Source organism: Cyphomyrmex costatus, unplaced genomic scaffold (assembly GCF_001594065.2).
Source record: "Cyphomyrmex costatus isolate MS0001 unplaced genomic scaffold, Ccosl1.0 scaffold5, whole genome shotgun sequence".
NCBI classification, from domain to species: domain Eukaryota; kingdom Metazoa; phylum Arthropoda; class Insecta; order Hymenoptera; family Formicidae; genus Cyphomyrmex; species Cyphomyrmex costatus.
Window position 1 is genome coordinate 386,426 of NW_017279267.1, and position 24,289 is coordinate 410,714.

General features: G+C 34.3%; 1 protein-coding gene across 1 annotated transcript in view; it reads left to right on the forward strand.

Moving 5' to 3' along the window:
* Window positions 1–24,289, forward strand: part of LOC108778445 (defective proboscis extension response 14) — a 128,267-nt gene that overhangs the window by 57,647 nt on the left and 46,331 nt on the right. The window contains exon 5 of the mRNA XM_018545623.1: window positions 18,902–19,079. Coding sequence (XP_018401125.1) covers window positions 18,902–19,079 — 178 coding nt within the window. The remainder of the gene's footprint in view (window positions 1–18,901; window positions 19,080–24,289) is intronic.

The following is a 24,289-nucleotide window of genomic DNA, read 5'->3' on the forward strand; positions in this document are numbered from 1 at the left end:
CAAGAAAAAACTCTTGAAGAATGGACTATTAATTTTTAACACACGATTTAATGCAACAACTTTTTTATTTCTGTTTTATTTTATATATGTTCACAACATAATTTTTATTAGATTATTCTATTGTGTGCGTTTGCTTTGACATGGCTCTTGTGATTTTTATTCTTTGTCCTGTCTCCTTTTTATAATAATCTTTTCTTTTAAATCTTTTTTGTTCTAACTTTTTACTCGTTCAACTTTTTTCGTTTTTTTATTCGCTTATGACTGTGTTTTATACTTTGTGACTTATTTATTTGTTTTAGCTAAAGAAGACTCGCTGATTCGAAACTACTGTCTCATTACGTTTTAAAATAAAAACTGTACTTATTTGTTTTGTTTGACGGCCTTTTTATTGGTCGTCTTGATTCTCTTTCTTTCTTGTAGTGTCGCTGTTACAATTTTTTATTACGATTATGTTTTTCTTAGCTATTGATGAAGAATCTATCGGGGAATACAAATAATCGTAAAGTTAACGACTTCGACTTCGTTTAACACGACACCGATTATCTTCCAGTAAGTAATAAATGTTATGCTCTATTGAGATAAACGCGTCGTTCTCCAAATGCTGATCATATCACAATCACGTGCGCTACAATCGAAATACGAGTTAAATCGCTAAGGGCGAGAGAGTATTTTCGTTCCTCTCTTATTGGCTCAAACGGAAGTTGTCCTCTTGGTTATCGAGGATTTATCCTCCGAATGTGTGTGAACTATCGATTTCTCTTCCTTACTGTAGCAAGGTTAAATCGAGCATCCCTCGTGAGCGCTGTCACGCTACTCTGCTACCCTCCTCTACCAAGTACGACTTTTATTTTATCCCGAAGCATTTTTCTCGCGCGCCCATGTCCTATGCGACGGAAACGAAAAACAGATACGGCGTCTCGAGAGGTGATAGAGTTTATCAAGACGTCTTTTTGTCTTCGCTCGCAAAACTATCTTGTATCGCGCCTGGTTTATCCCCGATATATTTCATTCGTTGTCGGCGAAATTTATGCAAGTTAAACGCAAGCGTGAGCTTAGACAGATACGTATCAGATTTAATTATTAAGCTGAATTAAAAAGGAATTGCAATTATAATTGGCTACGTCACGGGGCAGCGCATATGTATCCTGATCATACATATATAGTGTATCAACCGTATATATATACTCTCACCGGACGATACATCCTCTAGGCAGCTGCGGGAATTACGACCCTTCGGGGGTTGATAATTCTGTCTGTCCGCGTACGGAGTTCAGACGATGGATGCTTCATTGCAGAACTGTACACCGTTCTTGAATCTAGCTCGGTATGAGCGCAAGTACCCCTGAAATTTATGTTCCTATTGGGAATGATCGTTTCTCTTGCATCGTTACGTTTGCAGCGCGCATTCGCACGACTCGAATAGGGCATTGACAGTTTCCTTTGTGCAACTGGCACTCTCCTTATCTCTTTTGGTCCATTCGTTCCGCTACTGCAGTAGCGAGAAGCGTCTTTAAGTACTTTCGAAGCAAATACGTGTGAATGTTACTCGTAAAGTTGCAATTACGATACACCCAGTCGTATACGGCAGCGAATTACTTGGACGTTTTGTTACGTCTACCACAGATGCTGTATAGAATGCATTAATTAAGTAGCAGGAATGTGTTCGTGTCACACATTCTTCCAAACACAGTCAGAATTATTAATAGGTACTTAGTTTGTAAAGAATTCCGTCTGTAATTGATATTAATTTTTTTCCGTGATATTAAAACCGAGAGAGACTGTGCTGACAGTTCTCTCTGTAACAATTTATTTATTTCATGATTTCATAAAACAGTTATTGGAAATACGTATGGTAAAAAAATTGCGGAATATAATTGGTGATAGAATTTTCCAAATGTTCCCAATATTTATAAAAATAATATAATGCCAGTAAAACGATTTATTGGATAAAACGTGTTTCACTAATTTCACGTTTTTAATACAGATTGATTGTAATTAATATTGTTAATACATTATTGATAAAAGGATTTATTGTGATTTGTTGGAAGTCTCAGTATGAGCTTTAATTAGTGTCGACGTTACAATAATATGATATAATATTTGTCGAAATACCAATTGTTTGAAGTTCTAATTAATATTTATTTTATATGTATATATGATAGAATATAGTTTATACATTCGTTTTCGTTTTACGACCTTTCATGTAAAAAATGGACTAAACTTAACAAGATAAAATTTAAGAGTTAATAATTTATGTTCGGTAAATCTATCCATCTTCTTTACGCGAGACGTAAGATAAAGATTAGTTCATCAAACGTAATGATCGGAAAATAAATCATGCTCAAGCAAAATAGCTCGAGGTTGGATAACATGAGTAATGCTGCAGTATCACGCAGGGAATCGTGCGTTTCGGGCGATAAACCGAATTCAATTTGCAGTTCGCATCAGCAGTTCGCCTCGCTGATGTACTTGACTTGGGTGCGGAGGCAGATGCATTTTCGCCGTGCCGACGTCGGTATGTTCGCCTGAGCGTCAGGAATAGAGCCCTGGAATTTAGATTAACGATCGTGCGTGACTTCAAAATTACCGTTGATCTCGTATCCGGCGCTCTTCTATTTTTCTATGTCTTTCCCCGCTGCGTTTTCCATTTCTCCGTCATTTTGTACCGTTTTGTTCTCTCTCGTGCAAGGGATGTCGAGTAGGTTGCGCGCAGCGTTATCCGCTTTACTGCGAAAATTAGAACCGTCGTTAATGGATAGACGAAGCAGGAAAAATGCTGGTAGCTAAGAGCACTGGAGAATTTGTTAAGGAGCTGTAAAATGCACACGATGAACACGAATATTATATAGCGCTACCAGCCAGCTATCTCTGCGTTCTCTGCATACTTATACTACTGCTTAGCTGTATTCTTTAGTTACCTTATATTCCTTAAATTACGCGACTCTCTTCGCGTAATTACGTGACTTGCGTAAAATACGAAAAGATGCTCAGGTATACGAATAATTTCATAAGCTGCATTAACTACTTTTCTAGGCAGTTTTAGTACGAACATATTACGGATTCTTGTTTATCTTTGTGAGATAATCCATCGCGCGACATGTTTCTTGTTTAAAAATTGTTTTGTGTCAAAACTAATGTGAATAACTTAAAAAAATATATATATTCTCAATTCAAACTCTCTATATATTACTTTTCTCTTTATATTACTTTCCTTTTTATGCCGTGCTGAGTTATGCTCGAAAATGAAATGCATGAGGAGAAGCGATGCGCCTTATCTACAATTCCGTTGGGTCATATCGACACGTGCGATGCAAAGATGTTTTCTATTACCTTCTTGGCTTGTAAACTAACATTATGTCGGTCTCGTGTGTATCACCAACAGCTCGCATCCTGACGCGCGATGCTCACAGTAAAAAGAAGGAGCGCGTATGGCGAAACGTAAGGCGTATCACATAGGCTGTCGTCGAGAAAAGATTTGAATGGCGTGCATAAAACGAGAAACGAAAACGAGAACCGTGGGATAATAGCTGAGAGGTTTGGTTTCGTATAGAAACACGACCCAGATCTTTTCCGAGTTATTTATGCAGCGACTACGCGATATGTCTGTCCAAAACTCGGGAAATCTCTTTATTTTATCTTTATTACGGACTTTTTACCTCGCGATATTTGAAACTTAATACACAGATTTTTATAGAAATACCTAAATCACTAACATGCTACATTTATTTTTATTACGGTTCAAATCAGGACGATATTTACCTGATACATATATCATCATGTACAGTATTTTGTAATTTTATTATAACTTTATGAATGATTGGTGTTAATTTGTAAAGATCACTTTGCGTGTAATTATGTCTTTCATGATTAAGTGAGAACTAAACAATAATTTTGCACGAATAAGGAAATGCTTTATAAGTGTGTAGTTAATTATTGTAGAAACGTCGAAATAAAATCTAAAACAATATACATTTATTTCAGTATGCTATAATTTGCTTATGACCAGGTAAAGATGGCCACCGTACTTTCTTTTACTTCTTCTTTTACTTCTACGGAAGTAACGATCTAGATATTTCTATAAAAATCTGTAGCTCAATCTCGCAGAAGGATCGTTTTTCAGATACGATCAATGTGACACTGAATGTCGCTTAATATTAATTTTTAAATATTTATTAGAGATGGAAAATTCTCATCATGTTTGAAATTAATATTTTACTTTTGATTTGAATTATTTTCGCTTTATTTGATTTCGTTATTTATTCTACTTCAAAATAAGTACAATACGATTATTTCTGTTTGACATTCGCTACTCTGTTACAATGATCGATGCATCTCCCCTGCCTTCTTCAACTACTTCTACCTGTTATATCATGATATATTATGCCAGTCTATAAAGACCACCAGCTTTATACACTGATCGATAATGTCTTATTTCCGTATATGCTACTTGATGACTTCCGGCACGTAGCGTCGGAAGTTACAAAGTATCGCGTCACTTACTCGCTCTGTCAGACGCAACGATCGACAGTTTATCATTAGTGTGTGTAGTTAAATAAGTATAAGAACTAACTATTGTACAAGAATATCATTTACAATGGATACACCTTTGTTGATAAAGAGGAACTTTAAACAATTTTTGAGAATATTTCATTTTTAATTGTATATATACGTTTTCTTTTTTCATCTCTTAATAAAAAAATCTAATATCGAATTTATCTGGAAAGTTATTAATTTATTTGTAAGAATAATGATTTGCCTTTGAGAATATTTATAATAGGTATATCACATTTAGGGAATTCAATTCCTTAATAAACGTTTTGATATTTTTATTAGTTCCTTACTGAGAGAAAAAATTTTTATATTTGTGACTATATAATTACATATTACTATAATTATTATTATAGCTATAATGTTAATAATAATAACTATATATGTATAATTTTATCAATTTTACATTAAAATATGATTGTCCTAAAAATGACTAAATTATAGTTAAATTATAGTGACCATCTTTAAATAATATATAATCACAATTACCAAAACCTTTTCTCTCAATTCTTGCATTAAAAATGCAATTTGTTTAAGTTGATTATATTTGGAATCGAAAATTATCGTTGTACGGACCTCCACCAAGCGTATTATCTCGAAACGTGGCGTTTCGCTAATCCGGCGACTTTTTACGAAGTGTCTGAAATCTGAATATGAAACGGCGCATATTCGCGATAAACGTTACAGCAACGCGCGACGTTGGGATAAGCTCGCGCACGACACATGGACAGTAAAATGCATATGGTACGCGAGTGTGAGTTTCGTCGCGATGAAGAAGAACGACATCGCGTTGCATCGCCGAGCACGCGAATTAGGCAAATTTATACGAAAACCATAAATCCTTAATTATTTTCTAGTCGCGCAACGTCCCGTGTAAGCGTGCCGGAATTTGCGATTCAAATTGCAGGCCTCGCTATTAAATCGCCCTCCCTTCCCTCCCACAAGCAAGCCCGCCTCCTCTTTGCCAATATTTACCCTCGTCTCTCTTGCGAGTTACCCGTTGTCGAGTCAAGCACAGGGTTACAAGCGGTGGAAGATGACCCCACGAGTTATACTTAAGTGTCGCCTTTTGGTCTGCTATCGGCAAATAGCATGGTTTAAGAAAAGCTTGTTTCTCAGCAGCCAAGGACTAAATTTCCGTTCTCCTTTTGGAATTTGCGTGTCAGTTAGTTGCTGAACAAAGAATGAAAAAAGGATAAAGTGGAATTTTTTAACTTCAATATTTTACGAATCATCGACATGCATATTTGAATATATTTTTCTATTTGTATTTTCTGTCGACATATTATTGCTTTGCGGTAATATTTTTTTTTACTTAGACTATTGTTTTTCTATACGCTGTATTTTTAAACAATATAACATGTAATATTATTTTACTCCATGAAGAATTTTTTCAAGTACTTTATGATATAATTGTGTAAAATGTTAATGTGACATATATTGCTCATTTGCTACAACAACGACATAATTCAAACGTTATCATTTTTCGAGTTGCTTGCAGAAAAAGAATGAAAACATAAAGAAAGAAAAAAAATGTATGATACTTTGAGAAACACATACTTTTATTCTTGCAGTTGTTTACACTAAAATTTCATTTCAAAATTATAATAATATTACAAAATTTCATTATTATAATTCAAAGCACAGAAATTCATTTTCTAGAAATCTTGTTTCTTAAGTTATGTACTTGTTGTAGCAAATGAGCAATATATGTGGAAAGAGTAACTTTTAGCAAACTGTATTAAAGTCTTTTCACTCTTCTACAAGGAAAAGTTATAAAGATACGTTTCTTGTAACAAATCTGATATTAAGAGTTCTATTTTCTCCTCCATGGTAGTTTATCCTCCGTCGAGTTTCATAAAAAATTATATCGTTATGCTTTCGTTTTCGTGAGCTCGGCCTTAAAACGGCTGAGATATGCCTCGTCAACTAGCTGGTAATAGTTTCACGATGACGACACACCAGCCGACGCAAGCCGTTTCAATATAAGACCGCATTTTATCACTGAAAGTCTATTATCGCGACTCATCCTTTCCGACCATTCTTCAACGGCGCTTGGTATGTATAGGAGGGTAGAAACTACGTATTACTTGCATAATTTTAAATTTATACTTCGGGGCAAGACGTAAGGGTGACATGGCTTACTCTAAGCAATATCGTGGAGAACCCTGGAGAAAAGTAGAAGAAGCTGGTCCCACGAAAGAACCTCGGGTAGAGACTAGACAAAGTGTCATCAACGTTGACTCTTCCACTTATCGTAACTCTGCACCGTGGAAAGATACTTTCGTGGGATTTCGTCGTATGAAGTTGCGTTCCATTTCCACGGAACCTTTCGGAATCGTGGGATCAAGTTTTAATGAGGCGTCTCTTCTATCGCCGTACTTACGTCACGTCCAGTCGTTCGGAATCTCCGCAAATTGCTCGAGCACTTGAAAATTTTCAGTTCAATACGGCTATTTATTCAAAAAGTCCACCGGTAGAGAATTTTGTTGTAAAATTTTATTGATCCTAATGTCAATAAACGTTCCTCGTATTTATATTATTTGTTTCGTCGGGATTAATACGGATTTTCTTGGTTTGCTAATCCATTGGACGCAATTGGTTAACTTAAACACAAACGATAAATCATTTTATTCATTCGCGAATTTATCTTTGTTGTGTAGTAAATTAGTAGATGCACTTAATCGATAAACGTGAAAGGCTAGTGCGCAGTATTAATCAACAAGACTCGGGAAATGTCTGCCGCTGGTTCGTTAGTTACTCGTATACCGTCAGGGTGATCGACGATGCGCGATTAAACCAATGCAGTAATTGCAATTTCATTTAATTTCAAGTGGGCCGATCACTTTTCGTAAATAGACAATATTTTCACCGTGAAATAAATAACATGTCGACCTAACACTATCTTAAATTTAATTTGATTAGCATTACGTTTTGGATTAAGGTAGGACTTTTTAAATTACTATCATATGTGAGAAAAAATGTGTGTCGGTAATAAAGAGACTTTGAATTGTAATGAACCATGATATTATCGATTTTGTGATATTTCTTCTGATAGAAGTATCGGAACAAATGTTAGTTGCAGCATTATTTATTTGTGTTTACAAAATGGCAAGGTATAATTATACCATTCGGTATAGAGCAAAATTTCAGCTTTAAAAATCTGTTTTATGAATTATGGTACGATGTTTTTTTTAATCATTGGGAGTTATAAGTAATCACAGTTAAAATCTTTTTATTTAATCCGTGATAAACTAATAACAAAAAATCTTAGAACTATTAAAAAAAAAGATTTTGTAAAGAGAACTTTAAGCTTTTACATTAGAAAGTTGGAAATTTTTACAAGTTTTTTTTGGATACGTGACAGGCCCACAAAGTAAGAAGAAAAGTTCCATTTTGTCCAGCTTGTAGTTTTCTATGTGTAAAAATTACCAAACTCACAGAAACTTAAAAGACACAGTAATCCTCCGAAAGTAGAAATTTTAAGCTTTCAAGTCTTTTTTTGTAATTTAAATTTTGTTTATTTTTAACGAAGTTACGGCTGCTTGAATTTTGAAGCGCTACGAACTTTTGTTCCAATACATGAATAATGTATTGTTCCAATGCATGAACATGACGTTTAATTGCATTTTGAAAGAGAGAGAGAGAGAGAGAGAATCAGCGTAATTTTTTAATTATTTCAATTGAAAGAACGTCTGTAATAAAAAGACCTTCGTGTCTTCGCTATGCAATAAATAGTAATATTGATATTCATCGAATCGATGATGTCATTCCTTCCGCAAAATATTACAATTTTTTATAAATACTAGAATTTTTTATAAATACTAGAATATTTCATTTTACTTTGATTGCGTTTTCGTGATACTAATTTTGATGAAAGTGTACGAATAGATTTTCATGAATACATTTTCCATTTCTAATCAAAGTATTATTTGCAACCGTAAATATAGTATTCCGCAAGAACGCTCTTGGCTTATTTCCCAATAATATTCGGTTTCGTGCACATCGCATTTTGCGCTCTCATTTACTCGAACTTTCTACGTGCTTCAATATAGCAAATTATTCATCACACTATCAACAATCGATTACCTCTATATATGAATAGCACTTTTGTTAGTCATTTCCTGTGTAATTTGCGTCTAATTAAATGGAAGCTATGCGATAATTGGGGGGGTAGATCAAAATTAAATAATTTATATTCAATATTCCTATGATATAATATATAATACATTGTATTACCTTCTTTCTACTCTGTAAATCATAAAGTCGTATTGTTGTTTAGCGATAATATAATACGCTGTGTGAACATATAAAGTTAATTCGTGACGACCTGAATTAGTGCTAATTCATACTTGTGCAATTATCTACGTACCTATTGACGTACACATCACCTAGATAAATCACTTAACGCCTAAGATGTTAACCTAAGTATGTGACAGATCGCTGCAGCTTAGTAACGTTCGACATAGGTCGACATAGGTCAAGCATGTCGTATTGTTAGATGTACACAATGGAACGATAAACAATGGATTGTTATCATATGCGATTGAGCCGAGCTAAGCTTCGCATTATTATCGATTCGATAGGAAGTATTACTTTCGCATCGGGATTCCATATATTAGCAAATGCGTGCACTTTCCCGTATAAGGGATCGCCCTTTGTTCAATACCGTATCGCGGTTCTCTGTATTCGGGTGTGATAATGAAATACCTTACCTCTTGCTATCGAATTTATTGAAATTATTTGAGAATTGTAGATTTCATCTATATATATAAGGTAAGAAAATATCTCTCTTCGTCAGATATTGATTTTTTAATTTTATATTGACTCGCAACAAGAACACATTTTTGTAACGTTAAAGGAACATATGGCTTGGAGTTAATTAACTTTTTTGGTCTCATTAGTTTTATTTTCTTTAATCTTTACAGGACAGAAAATCAAGCTAGAAAATAGGTCACTAGAATGGTGTTGAAACAGTGACATTTTAGGATAAGGAATGCAATGAAATAATAAGAGTTATAACAAATCTTATTCAAAGAAAAATTTAAAAAATTTAAAAAATTTATTTTTAAAAAGATTAACATTTTTTTAAATTCAATTATATATTAATTTATGATATTTATTTATGGTTATTATTTTATTTTTGTTTAAAAAACATAAATAAAATGTTATTGATAGAATTTACTGCTTCTAAATCTTAAGTGATTTTAAAACCTTGTATTAAACATAAACATATATTAAACAAATATTCTCAGAAATATTATTTATAAGAAGCCATCAGGACCCATATGTTTCAGTTATAGATTAATAAAGTATACATTATCGCGAACGACGAAGCAAAATACGTTTACTGTATAGATACGTGTGCGAGAGATGTTCTCCGATTAAGCTTCAATTTCCTCTTATCGGATAAAGAAAGTGGCGGCTTTGCTTGATGGTCGCTACTATCCGATCTTTGGGTCGGTTAAATTCGCCGGAACTTTTTTTTCGTTCGCTAAAACATCAGCCAACCGTATCTAGATAATGGTAAGCTTTAGAAACGATCGATAAAGTCATCTCCTTTTCTTGCTAGGTTCTCTCACAGACTCGGAATAGGAATTTATATGTTCTCCCATAAAACGCAACCTTTCTCCCTTCTTCTGCGGCTTGTCTCCCAGTTTTATTCTTTTGCCATCGTGTTTTTTCTCCCTCTTTGTATTCCCAGTTTCCGTTTGCCTACACGCTTAAAGTGCATTTCTCCACATTCAGAGAGACATATCCGTTTAATTTTATGGAGAATAAAACGATATTATTGTAACGGTGGATAATATCGAATTTGTCATGATACATTATTTATGGTTCTGGTAACGTGTGTTGTTAAGCTGTTTTCTCAAAAGATTAAACAGCTGAAGTTGACATTAATATAGAAAAACTTGGAAAAAGAGCATATATACGGAGAAGAATAGAAGGGATAAGCGGATAAAAAAAATAAGTTAAAGAGTCCAATGAGAAATAAATCAATAAAGGAGTTTTTGCCTATCAGAGAGTCGACGAATCGATTCCATCGCTCGCAGTTAAGCGTTATTATCCTTGAGCCGCTAAATCCCTGCGGTTTACTGAATAATACTACGTTTAAGTAAAGCTTGCCTCTCTGATCCGAGAAATGGCACTCCGAACAATCCGTCGTTTGCCTGCGATCATGCATTTTCGTCAATTGAGACACCGTTCGTTTTGAATTGACGAAAGGTGCGGGAATTCGTGTTTGTAGCCATGTCGGAACGACACACGCTGCCATGTTCGTTAATTTTCAGCGTAAAGACATACCAGATACTGAATTCCGCGAAGCGTGAAATCGAGATGACTAGCAAACCAATCAGTTAACTAGACCGTGTCAGAGTAGACTAATGAGGATGTAACCCATGCGTGTGTACGTTAACAGTGCGTAAAACGCACGAACGGACAACGAGGATCAGCTGTGAAAAATTGCGAGTTTTCCACAAAAATCCTGGGAGGAAGAACAGTCGAGTACGGCGCGCTCGCGCGAACGTAATTATTTGGTCTGGTTTCTTTCTGGGTGTACCTATACTACGAGCTCCGGCATGGCGTGGCGCGGCGCGCCAGCATTGCAGCATGATGTAGCCATCTGTAATAACCGGAGCGTAAAATTCCAATAAAAATCGAACGATGACTCGTTGATATAGCGGGTAACGGGCGAAGTGTGGTTAAGTTACCTGTTTGATTAACGGTGCTGTTAAAACGCGCGGACATCACACGTACGCGATTTATACGACGTAAAACGAATTGTACGAATTGAACGCCTGGCGGGTCGCGTGTGCGAACGATTCGAAAAGAAACGCTTGGAAAAGCTTCGAACAAGTTACATCACGTGCGCGCATAAATGTAATAATAATAATATTATGATCAGATAGCCTGATTTCGATGGGATGCTCCCATATTTCGGGATATTTATCCCACCAAACATATCAAATATCTCGATTTTAACAAAAAAATAGCAAGAGCTAAAAATCCAGTTGAAATATTTTATAAATTTTAATAGTAAAATATAGAATATACATATATAATATTATCACTTTCAGGAAGATAATGTAGCAATTAAATACATTTCTCTCTGCAATAAACAAAGTATGGATAACAGAAAAAACAACTTTGTATTTTAAAAGCAATGTTAATGACAAAAATTAATTTGATTTTAATTGCCAAGAATTTTATATCTACATACATTTTTTAAGAATTCACCTTCTTTATTAAAATAAATAATTTCGAATAATAAATTATGAAAAATAATTATATTATCTTTTAAAAATAAATTGCTATTGCCTTTATCTTTACACATCCATAAATTCCGCGCTTCCCTTGCTAAATAAAGTTCCCGCTTTAAATTCGAAAATATCTGGTCACATTATGTTAAGCGCATTAGCTATCGAAAAAGTGTAGGATAATATTGGCGATAAATATAGCTTTGGCAATCGTTGTGCGCGGACGTCGTGGATTTGAGACGTTATTGTTCCACCAACAGTAACGAGTCTCGGATTTGAATTCATTGTTTCAAAGAGCCAGTTACAGCGGCTTTTCACAAGCAATATATTATCTGTTATTATTGCAGCCTCACTCGAAGCCACAATGGCCGGCTTTGCGCTCTGATCTCCATATTTTAATTAAAAGCTCTTGACGCACTGGATACGTACGTCTCACCTAGTAGAAGTCAATTCGCAGAGTATCACCACCTTCATAATATAGTTGTATATTAATTCACTGCTGATGGTAATTTAGAATATACGTTATTTCATACAGACTATGAAAGTGCGGGTTATTAGTGAACGGTCTCTTTCTTTAGTTCTAACTCATACATACATAAAGTGGAATAATTATTTTATCATCGTCCAAACGCGCAATATTATATTACACGATGTAAAATAATTAAACCGCACAAGTACAACGCATTTATATTTTTGCGAAAATGTAATAGCCATTATTTTATGAATGATCAGGCACGGAAATATAAGGATAGATTGAATGGTCACTCTCGTTGGATATTATGCTGATGCATCTGTCCTACGTTCAAACAAACTTAATTAGATATGCCTCTTTTCTGACGTAAAGGACATTAACTCTATCATGCTGTCACATTTGTTCCTGTCCCGCGGCTAAACAGAGCAATTTGTCTGTCCATTATCGCGCGGTGTAACACAAAGGCGAGAGGCAGCTAACTTCGGTATTGGACACCGAGCACGCGATGGCACGCGATGTGACCAGGTATATGTATACATATATATGTATATACATATTGACACAAAGGGCCAGGTGAATAGAGAGAGAGAGAGAACGGAGGAAAAAGATAGCGCGGGGGCGCAGAGATAGGCGGTGCGTAAAAGTAGAAAACAGTAGTGCCTAGGCGGAAATGATGGAGGGAGGATTATTTCAGGGCGATGCGGTTCGAATCCCAACTTTCCGGGCGGGGGAACAGCCGGTGGTTTATACCCGTTGTAAAATGCGGCGGGAATGTTTCCCCCTATGCGAAAATAGTGGGTCGTAAGACTAGTGCGGCGCGGCTGCGGATGGTGAAGCGCCAGCGATGCGGCGTGGCCACCGTACCCACCACCGTGCCGCGGGGGTTGCACGGGGCTGACGGGGCTGAGGTCGGGAAACGGCGCCGCGCTACGCTCCACGGCGGCGGCATATGCCGTATACGGCGCCGCTCCACTCGTACATCAACAACGTGATTCCCATGCATACTGCTCACAATCTCGTCGCTTGGGCGGTGAGAATTCGGAGGTGGAGGGAGTTGCATATGCATACACGCGTGACCCCGGGTCCTCCGTGTGCATATGCACCCCCAGTTGTTTCCCCCAGGGGACACGTGTGTGTATGTGTGCCGCGTGTGTATATCCACCCGGACGCACGTGTGCGTCCTCCTCTTGTCCGCTTCGCGTTTGTCACGCTCCTAAATTCATGTTTCGAGGTCGCGCTACGTCGCGCACGTGTCACTCGAGGGGGTTGATAGGAAAAAGACAGTTTCCGTTCTCACTGTACCCAGTACACCGTGGTTATTTGCTGCTACCGAAATTTCGTTACACGCTCGACGTAGATTGAGCCCGTAAACAGGTTGCATTGATTTAATAAGCAGCATTAAGATAATTATAATGTCAAACGTATCTCTAGATGCATCTGACTTGATTTACCGAAGTAATATCATACTTAAGGAATCTTTCTTAATTAAAACGGCTATATATCTTTGAAAATTTTCAAAGAATTAAATAGTTTAAAATAACTCCAATTAATTAATTACATTCATGAAAGAAAATATTTCATTTCAAAAGTTATTAAAATGATTTATTTCTGATCTTTAGTTTTCAAATATTAAAAATGTTTTAGTTTTTTAAACGAGCGTGCAAAACGCTTATACGAATAATAAACGTACCGAAACGCTTTTTAGTGTTGTATGACGTCTTACATTTTACAGTTCAAAATGTTTTATTTTTATAAACATTTAATATCAATAAGATATATTTTGTTTTCGACGTATAAAAAAAATTAACGTTTAACGATCACAGTAAGATATTTTTTTCCATATAAGAAAAAGCAAATACCTTTGGACGTTTTTAATAATTAAAACATCATAATGTTTTCAAATATAAAAATGTTTAAAATTGAAGTATCTTTTATTATTAAACGTTTCGGGAAAAATATTTTTTGAACGTTATTGTTTTAGAAAAGATATTTTAAATGTAAATATTTCCTTCGCTACACATTTTTTACGGTAGGTTTTTACTAACGATTCATTAATTGTGCTATATTAAAAAGCTCATTAAATTATTTCTTTAATGATGTTATAGTATAATATAATATGCAATACTACTTAAGCGCGATTCGACTTAAAATATATAATTATATAATATAATTATATATAATTTTTAATGGCAAAATATTGCTTGCTCCAGTCGATCGTTCCATGCGGCGTCTTAAATAGCATTAACGTTTCAGTGATTTCTGATAACGTGTGCTCGAAACGACGTATGCGGGAAAGATATATTCGCGGAAAGGTAAAAGTTAGACGCGTAAACTTGAGATTGGTTGCTTGCTGCGGTCTCCCTATAGGAAATCCTGATACATCTCGAGTTTCGCGTCAAAGTTTCGCGAAGCTACTTGGCTTCGCTTGCACGAGGTATCCTTTCGTTTTTCTGGATTTTCTTTTTCACGCTATAGTAAGTTACACTTATTCTTCGTTTCTATGCTCGTAATAATTTTGTTAAACGCGTCGTATGGTTCTCCATAAACCACGTACCAACGATGAGTTTCGTGTTCAAAGTGCCTGCTTGTAATTGCACACGTCCGTTTGTGGGCGCACAAGAGGACACATGCTCGCCCTCAGGACGCGAAACAGAGGGTACCCCGTGAAATGTAGCGTTAATCTCATTGTTTCATTATGTCATCGCTGCGGCACAAATTATCTCGAGTCACTTATCATGATGACCTTTTGATTAAAGGGAGTTTGTGCAAGTAAAGAAATATTAAAAACAGTAGTAATATTAAGGATATTTAATATTGTTATTATTCCTGTTTTTAATATATAATAATAACAATATTAAGAATTTAATATAGTTCCTATCAAAAGTTTTAAGTTAAAAATGTGTTAATATTTACATTTTCTATATAAAAATAAATATGGAAACTATATATCTATGTATACACACAAAAATTATGTGAATAACATATTTTTAATTAACAACATCTTTTTGTAGTTCATTTTAGAATAGAATAGAAATTTTATTGATTTCAGCATATTTGCAAGTCAAGAATGGGACTTTGTTTACAATTGTCCTTAACTTATTCATCCATCTATACCTTTTACTCGCTTCTCATTTTACTGTCGTTCCTGTTTCCTATTCCTTTATTTGTTTAAACACTATTTAACTAACCTTTAAAATTTACATAGCCTTTACTATTTACCATATATATATATATTTATTATTATTTAATGATAAGATATAAGACATAAATATATTAATTTTTTATTTCTCTCTAATACTTGATATTTACATGCATCTGTTTTTAATATTTCTTCTATTACGTTTAGACTATAAGTCGTAAGAAAGTGTTTTGATAGATACGTAGATGTATTGAGTTTCTCTCATTTAGGACTTTGAATAACTAATTAATGTACATATGACAGGAAACACATGACATATTTAGTATTTACGTTAAGTCAGAATTAGATTAAGCAAATTAGTGCGAACATGAAATTACGATGTCATTCGCATTCATTGAAACAAGTCACATTCATGTTTGTCGTTTTCGTTTGCTTGGTTTAATAAAGGTCCCTTACACAACCTTCCGAATTTTTAAAATTCAATCAAGGAATGTTTAATAAATTGCCGAATTAATTTCAAAAAGTTTTCAGGAGAGTAAAATCATAGTCGGTAAAATAAACAATCTGATTTTTTTTTTTCGGGACACATTTCACGAGCAAATTCAAATCTGTTCTACGTTAAAATATGAAACGAAATCGTAATTGCATCGGTGAAAACAAAGTTCTTCGTAGCTATGAGTAAATGCATGATAATTTTTTTCTATTTGTACAATCCGTGTATTTATTTTTATTTTCAAGAGTTCCGTAATTTATATTAACGTTTCAAAGTTTGACGCAGTCATAAATATATAATTTAAATTACAAAACTTTTCCGTGCCGGATACATATTGCCTGAAGTTCAAAAGTGCATTTACTGCTGGTGATATAATTATTGCAATTTCGCAGCGACGTAACGCTTCTGGAAAGTTGCGAGCGGAGGATTGCGCAACGGCTGTTAAAGAATACATTGAATTTAAATAATCTAAATGCCCCTCGTAGTGTATTCCTTTGATTCGGTTGAATTTCCTACTCCTGGAACTGTCGTCGACTGCGTACGTGGAGTTAAAAGCAGCGAAAAGGACTTACGGAACACTCCTTTCTGCGTCGCGTAAAAACAACGTGGAGAAAGAGCAGATAGCATTATAGGGATGCCGCGAGTCGCACGGAAGAAAGCAACTCTCAAAGGACGCGCGCTACAAGTCACCCTCTCAAAGGATGTATCTGGAATATACCGACCGCAAGGGAGACGCGGGACTGGTAACTCGATAAATAAAGAAACAAAAATAGATAAATCAGGAACGAGCCGGCCAAACGGCTCCTGTTTCCGTTATCCAAAAAAAAAAAGAGAGAAAAAAATGTCTGTACTCTTTGTCCTTGTTTCAGTCTGCTCTAACGGGTTGTTTTTTGTTTCCCAACGGGCGTTCCGAGTTTCATGGTGGAAAAAAAAGGATAGGAAAGCGGTTAGTAATGACGAGGAGCACAATAGCGGATAGTTAACGCATAGCTGCGTCGGTTGGGTGCGAGTGGGGTTGCTCGTTGGTGGCTGTAACGATGTGAACGCGTTGTCCGAGTGATACAGAATGGCAAGCAGCGACATTGGGTCGCGAGCGAAGCGTTGAATTGTAGGGAAGAAAGGAGACGCGGGCGGGATCAGTTAGTGGCCTTCATTTGGGTGCAAATGGAGTTTTTCCTAAATGGACGTTTCGAAAGTTTGCCGTTGTCAGGCATTGTTTGGTCGGCGGCAAGGACGAGAGAGGAGCAGGATGGGGGAGCGAGTGCAATGCGGAATCAGTCTGCCAAGGCTTTGATTAGCTGGCGTCACGAGGTCAAAGGCTTTCTCGATTGTTCGCCTCGTATTTATAGTTGGTTCGTTCATTTTCCTCGCGGCAATTGTCGCCCTGCTGTTCCCTGGCTTTCCCGTATTCTTCATCTTCTTTTCCCTTTTCTTTCTTTCCGGGAGAAACTGGGATTGCTTCTCGTGGAGAAAATATGATAAGAGAGTATTTTGTCTTATTATTTTATATGATTGAAAAAAAATATTGATGATTTAATGAATTTTTGAAAATCGTTTATTCTCTGCCACATCCTACATTTCCCTCTTTTCAATTTCAATTTCAAATTTTTTCACCTTATTTTTCCTTGTTTGCATCAAAGCGGGTCGTTGTTGGTTCGGTTCCATCGCATAGTTGATTATAGATAGCCCACGCCGTGGTTTGTTTGCTAAAGCTCTTATCTCTGTAACACCATACTTGATACAATTAATCGTATATACTTATTATCTATATTATATGTTAACTACTCTTGAATGAAAATTGTCGAGTAAAGACGCTATGAGAAGATGTATTACGAGAAGATGTGTAATTTCTGTTCAATAAGCTGACGATATTATCCAAGATTATTATACGAAACTGCGTTATCTGCTCTCCCTTTTATTTGCTTACGATTGGAAATAGATGTTTCGTGTCGAATACGAAAATCCCTGAACGAAGTAAATTTCCGAAGCTCAATCGGAAGTATATATCGCTACGTGATCGAAACACGAGCGACGGACACTAAAAGGAAAAGCAACGATTTCCCGTTGCTTTACGACAGTAATTAAGCGCGACTTCGCTTCGGAAACCGCAACTAATGCTTGCCTCCATTCGATCTCGAAGCTTCATTTGCTCGCGCATCCAATGACGCTGTGCCACTTTGATCTCGAGTTGAGCACTTACGAAAGTGAGATCGCTCAATCTATGAGCGCGTTAGCGTTTATTTACTATCGAATCAGCAATTCGCTGGAACGCGTTCCCCGAATAAGTTGAAAAGCGCTATTAAATAGCAGCTTTACCAGATCCAATTTAAAAAGGTGCACTTCCTAATTCACTTATTTGTTTACGTTGTCATTTTTAAATCTCATTTTTCTACTAAATCATCGAAGTCATTTTTCTACTAAAGTATGCATATGAAATTTAACGAAAAGATTTTACTGAAGTCTCTAAAAGTTTAGCTAGATGCAGATCTGAAAATAATTTTGTTGGACTACCAAAATAATTGTATAGAACCTTAAGTATAATAAACACACTGAGAGAAAAATATCGAAGTATTGATATATCAAAGGAAACAAATGTTTCCTTCGATATATTAATTATGAAGAAATTTGATTACGATGACAAAATATACATAACATTTCTATGAAATATTTCATTAATTATAAAAAAATGAAATGGATTATTCGCTAGGAAGAAAAATTTAATTCGTCGTATTTAAGTAAAGACTTGTTTTAATGAAATAAATATATTTTTCTCAAATAAATTTTTAAGTACCTTTTCCTCAGTGCAGTGTTGTAAAAAGTTTTGATTCTAGCAACCAGTTTAAACGCTGTATATAATCATATTTGATCCAACAAAATTATTTTCAGGTCTGAATTTAGCTAAATTCTTAGATACTTCAGCGAAACTGTCCTTTCTGTGTAAATTTAATAAATTATTCTGATTTAATAAATAGATTTAATACATTTCTGTGTAGTGCCGAAGGTGGAAATTGTGGATGAGCATGGCGCTACGGCTGGTGACAAGTTCTACAAAGCAGGTAGTACAATAGAGCTGAAGTGTGTAGTCAGCAATATACCGCAACCCACTGGCTATGTCACGTGGCGACACGAATCTCGTACGTTAAATTACGACACGACTCGTGGTGGCATCAGGTAAGCAATAGACGACATAATATTTGGGTACTGCAAGACACTTAAATGTTATATACGAAATGTAATTCCGCTGATATACTAATTTGTAATTATTGAGCGAAGCATCGACTTTGATCTGTATTTGTCGTTAGTATCGTTACGTTATGTATATTATCTGTTTGATGTGTAGCACGGTGCTTAAATATAGCTAGTTAACATTCTGGTAATTCAGTCGACGAGAACTCGATAGTTTATGCAGTCTGCATAGGCAGGCATTCTAATTGCCTCGATAAAGAATGGTACGCCCGGTGAATTTTGAAAGGCTTCTATTAAAGTTCTCGAGCGACGGTCAACAATTGTGGCGGCTTCTGGGCGTATGTGACCTAATTGGTTATAGATATGACAGCATTCATGAATTTCAAACAGCGCTTCAGACAGTATTTGATGTTGTCGGTTTCGTAGAACGGTTTTTTTCAATCAGCGGTTCATCGATAAAACAATTTTGAAAATTTTCTCAAACGTAACGTAATATAGTCCCTTTGTCTCGCTGTACCTGCTTCGTTTGTTTTTTCTATATTGGTTAGTTTACGTCACACACTTAACAATTTACACGATAATAACGTAATAATAAACGCTATCTATGATAAATTAGCAATATTGTGATCGATATTAAGTCTGAAAGAAGAAATGCGAGGTACCAGATAAACTGTTGACAATTTAATCACCCTCGAAAACACTCGATTATAGTGGGCTGATACACATAATGAACGAGCTCGTTGCTTGCACCAAACGCAGGCAGCGGGTTTTGAATAAAACATACAAAACTTTTAATCACAAATCAGGTCACAAGTACGATTAGCAAAAATTAGACCGATTAATTGAAATTAGCAATGAAATTTTATTTTAGAACAATTGAAAAAAGAGCTTTGTATAATATTGTATTATCCCTAAAAAATTTTTAAAAAAGAAAAAATATATGCCAAATGCATAAAAAAGGTATCGAATATTATATTTTTCTTAATAAAAAACGGATACGAAATAAATACAATTAGTCAAGTATTTTATAACGCAAGACACTAAGATAGACTGAAAGTAATTAAAATTGTCGACTGATTATAGTGAAGAAAAAACTTGGCGTACCCGGGTTGCATTAAAACGTAATATTCTAGGATCAATATATGTTCATAGTATAGAAATTATTTGCAATATCAATTAATAAAAAAATTATTACATACAATATTCTGCAGATATACACAATACAATATAATATTATTTTAAATATAATTGGATAAAGAACATCTGATTATATATAAGTGCTTTAGTAATAAATTCATTTTTTCAAGTTATAAATTAAAATTGTTTATGTTCGATTAACGTTATCTCATTTTTGAAAAACAATTTTTAAATGAAACAATTTAATTTTTGCAGAAAAAAATCAGAATGATATTGATATTTACAATATTTAGGTTTGTATCTGGAAAAATATTGTATTATGTTTTGTCATCCTTAATAGTACATTGTTCTTTTCATAGAATTTTATATCTTTAAAATTTGCGAAAATATTAGACGATAATTCAAACAGTGCTTTCTAGAAATTTTGTGTAAGATAGCGTTTATAAATCAAAATTATTGGTATATAAACGTTAAGTAAGCGGATTGCAAGATGCTTTCGTCACTTTTAAGATGTTTTGGTTGTACAAAATCCGCTAAAAGTATTACTTATAGTATAAAGCTCATGTCAGAAATGTAAGGCAGTAAGACCTATAAGCAGTATAAGCGAATCAGTCAATCACAATACAAAACGTAAGGTTATTGCCTTACCAATTCCTTTACCGCTCACATCTTACTGCCTTATATTTTTTAGATTTTTCTGGCTGTAGTATCGTCAAAAATTTCATTAAAGAAGTCAATATCCAGCTAAAGTCAATGGCACACAATGCATTGCTTGCATTTTAAAAAAATTAATAGAATTACATCACACAGAATGCAGGATTTATAGTAATTTACTAAAATGCAAGAAAATAAGTATCGTGTGCCGCTGGTTTAATATCAGCAAACAAATTTATGTCATAAATACGCCCTGCAAAAAGCAAAACAAATGATTTGGCTTATAATGGCTTTATGCAGCGAAGTGACCATATTTTACTGTAGTTTCAGATAAATAACTTTTATACGATTAAGTAGCTCCAAATAAACTTTTATATGAATATTTATTAGAGTTTTATTAGTATAAATTTAATTTAACTTGTAATGCTATGATCTTATCAAATTTGTAATTATGTATTACAAAACGAGATAAGAATCAAGACGTACACACACACACACACACACACAGACACACACAAAATTAAACGATTTTTAATTAACTTTAAATAAAAGAATTGTTGTGTAAATATTAAACAAATACAATATATACTTATATAATATAATATAAGGAAACATATGAAATTTTTATATTTTCAATGGTTTGAGCTGTGACCCATAATATTTAATAACATTTTGACCTTTTATATAGAATTTTATAGCTTCAAAATTTACGAAAATATTAAACGGGAATAGCGTTTTCTAGAAATTCTGCAAAAATTAGCATTTATAAGTAAAATTACATTCTTTCATTCATTCAGCGTTATATTTTTTTACATTTTAGACGTTGGGTAAATCGTGTAAGATGTAATAATTAATTATTTGTTTTTCGGTCAAATATACGACATAGCATAATGCGGGAACCAGAACAGCGTGTCGAATGCGTGCGCAATTTATTGAGTGCATTCTATTACCCTTTGATTACCCCTAGTAGACGGTTTTGCGAGATCGTTAAACTGAACGCGTCAAATGCAGCGCTGCAAATAAACGATGTTCGATCACGTCGTCGTCTATCGTGATTACTGGCTCGTTGGATCCTATAATGGCATGCAGGCTTTCCTCACTTGATGGACCATTATGAAAAGACTGTATCATCATATCTTGCAAGTTACGATCGCTGTATTCTGGAAACATTTTCGCAGATGTTCTATAAATGAAAAGTATATAAGGAAAAATAACCGAACTTTATGCTATTTATAACTTTCGCGACGTAACCTTCGCGAAATAATTATTAGTTAAATTTATATTACTTTACACTTCACTGAAACAAGAAAGTTTAGGAATACCAAATGTATCTATGATGAAAATTTTTCTCAGAATTTTTGTACAAATTGTAACACTTTTCAGAAATACTGAGAAAGTCTATATTTTTTCTTGTGTTAGAATTTTTTATATATACAAATTCTGAAATATTCTCTAAAATATTTTTAAGATTTCTTGTTCTGTAATTTCTAAAAAAAAATATCTTAAATTTTTTTAAATTTTACAAAATTTATCAGAAAAATTAAAAGATGAAGTATCTTAGAATATTTCAGAATTCATATCTACGAAGAAATCTAGAAAATGTAGACTTTTTTGGCACTTGTGAAAAATGTTTTCTCTCCCTCAATTTATATAAAACATTTTTTTAAGTGTGAAAAATTTTCTAGAAAAGTTATAAAATTATACAGAATTCTGAAAAGTTACATGAAAAATTCTGAGAAATATTTTCATCGAGAATTGATGAAATATTTAATAAATGTTTTCAAACAAAATAATAAATAATAGTTTAATATTAATTAGGAAAGTTAGTATAGAACAAATGAAAATAATAAAATTAAAGAAGTAAAATAATTTAGAGAAATAAAATTAGTGTTTAATTGATTTTGGTTATACATATTAATTGAATTTTAATTAAATCTGTTGCATCAGAAAGGTTTTTTTATCGGAACTATCATCTCTAAACTTGAATATTATTAAACTTTTTTCAGTGCTTTAATTTAAAGTTTTGATTTGCCATTCCAGGAATATATGTTAGTTCTTTATTACGTTAGTTTCTTATCTCATCTAACTTTATAGGCTTGCACATTTCTATCTACTTGTTGATGCGAAAACTCTCACTGGCTACACGTTAAACGTCCAGGAAGCAAGGTTGATATAGAAGGCAGTTCACTGGCGAAGTTAGTTAGCAGTATAATGTTATTATATTCTACACATAGTGTTACACTTCACTGTCTCTAGTACCTCGTACGTAGCTTGCCGACCTCCTGTCTATTACTCTTCACCTTGGGCGTTCCCTAAGTTGGTCAAGTCTGTAGGAGCACGCTCCGAGCATGCATCGTCAATGCACGATGCTAAGCTCAACCTGTAATCAAGCTATTGTGGTGATAGAAAAAAATCGATTATAACGAAATATTGCGTTACGTGACATCCAGTATTGGACGCGCAGTTACGGAAGTTTTTTTGAATTCTGCACACATTGTTAAAATATCAATTGTTGTCAGTGCAATATTTCTGCAATTTGATTCTTTTTTAGCAAAAGCAAAACCTTGTTCTCAAATTTCACTTTTATTTTTGCTCAAATTTCAATTTTTTTTATTAAACAAAAGCTTGAAGTTGAAAAACTTGCATTTGAGTTAAAAAACTATTTAGTAATATTATAGAAAAATATTGAAAAGTATCCTTGAATTCTTTTTGGGAGCTAAAAAACTTGAACTGTATAAAAAAGATTGTAGATAAAGTGAATAAATATACGATTGTAGACAGAGAGATATATACGTATTACCATTTGCTTGCAGTCCACCCGCATGTGATATTAATGTCATAAATTTAGAAACAGTACATTCAATTTCGTATAGGAAGAAATTGCAAAAGGATTAATTTAATCACAATTGATGTGTTATCTGCGATATTAATCACCTAATATTGACATTATTATTAATATCAACATTATATTAGTATTAATATCTGATATTACTTTTAATAATTGAACGTCACTTATAGCAGTTACAATTTTACAATATTCTAATAATACCGAAAATGTTTGTAGAAATATTGGATCGTTAAGCTGTATGGAATCGACTATCTTTATCTTTAGAATCAATATAGAGCGATAAAACTCGAAATCCAAGTTTCTTCTGTTAGCTTAGTAATAGATTTCGAGTTAATACGCTATTAAAGACACCGATACATATAAAGAAAAATGTATTGCCCATTGTACACAGTGGTTATGTATCATTGGTCGACGCCCCGATGCTCGTTCGTAATAGTGATACGTGCGGGCTGATCCATTACTCGGCAAATCAATTAGGACACGGGCGTCGTAGCGCGGAAAAAAGCGTGACGAAAACAAAGCATTTAATCGGATTTTGTTTTATCGGCCGTACACG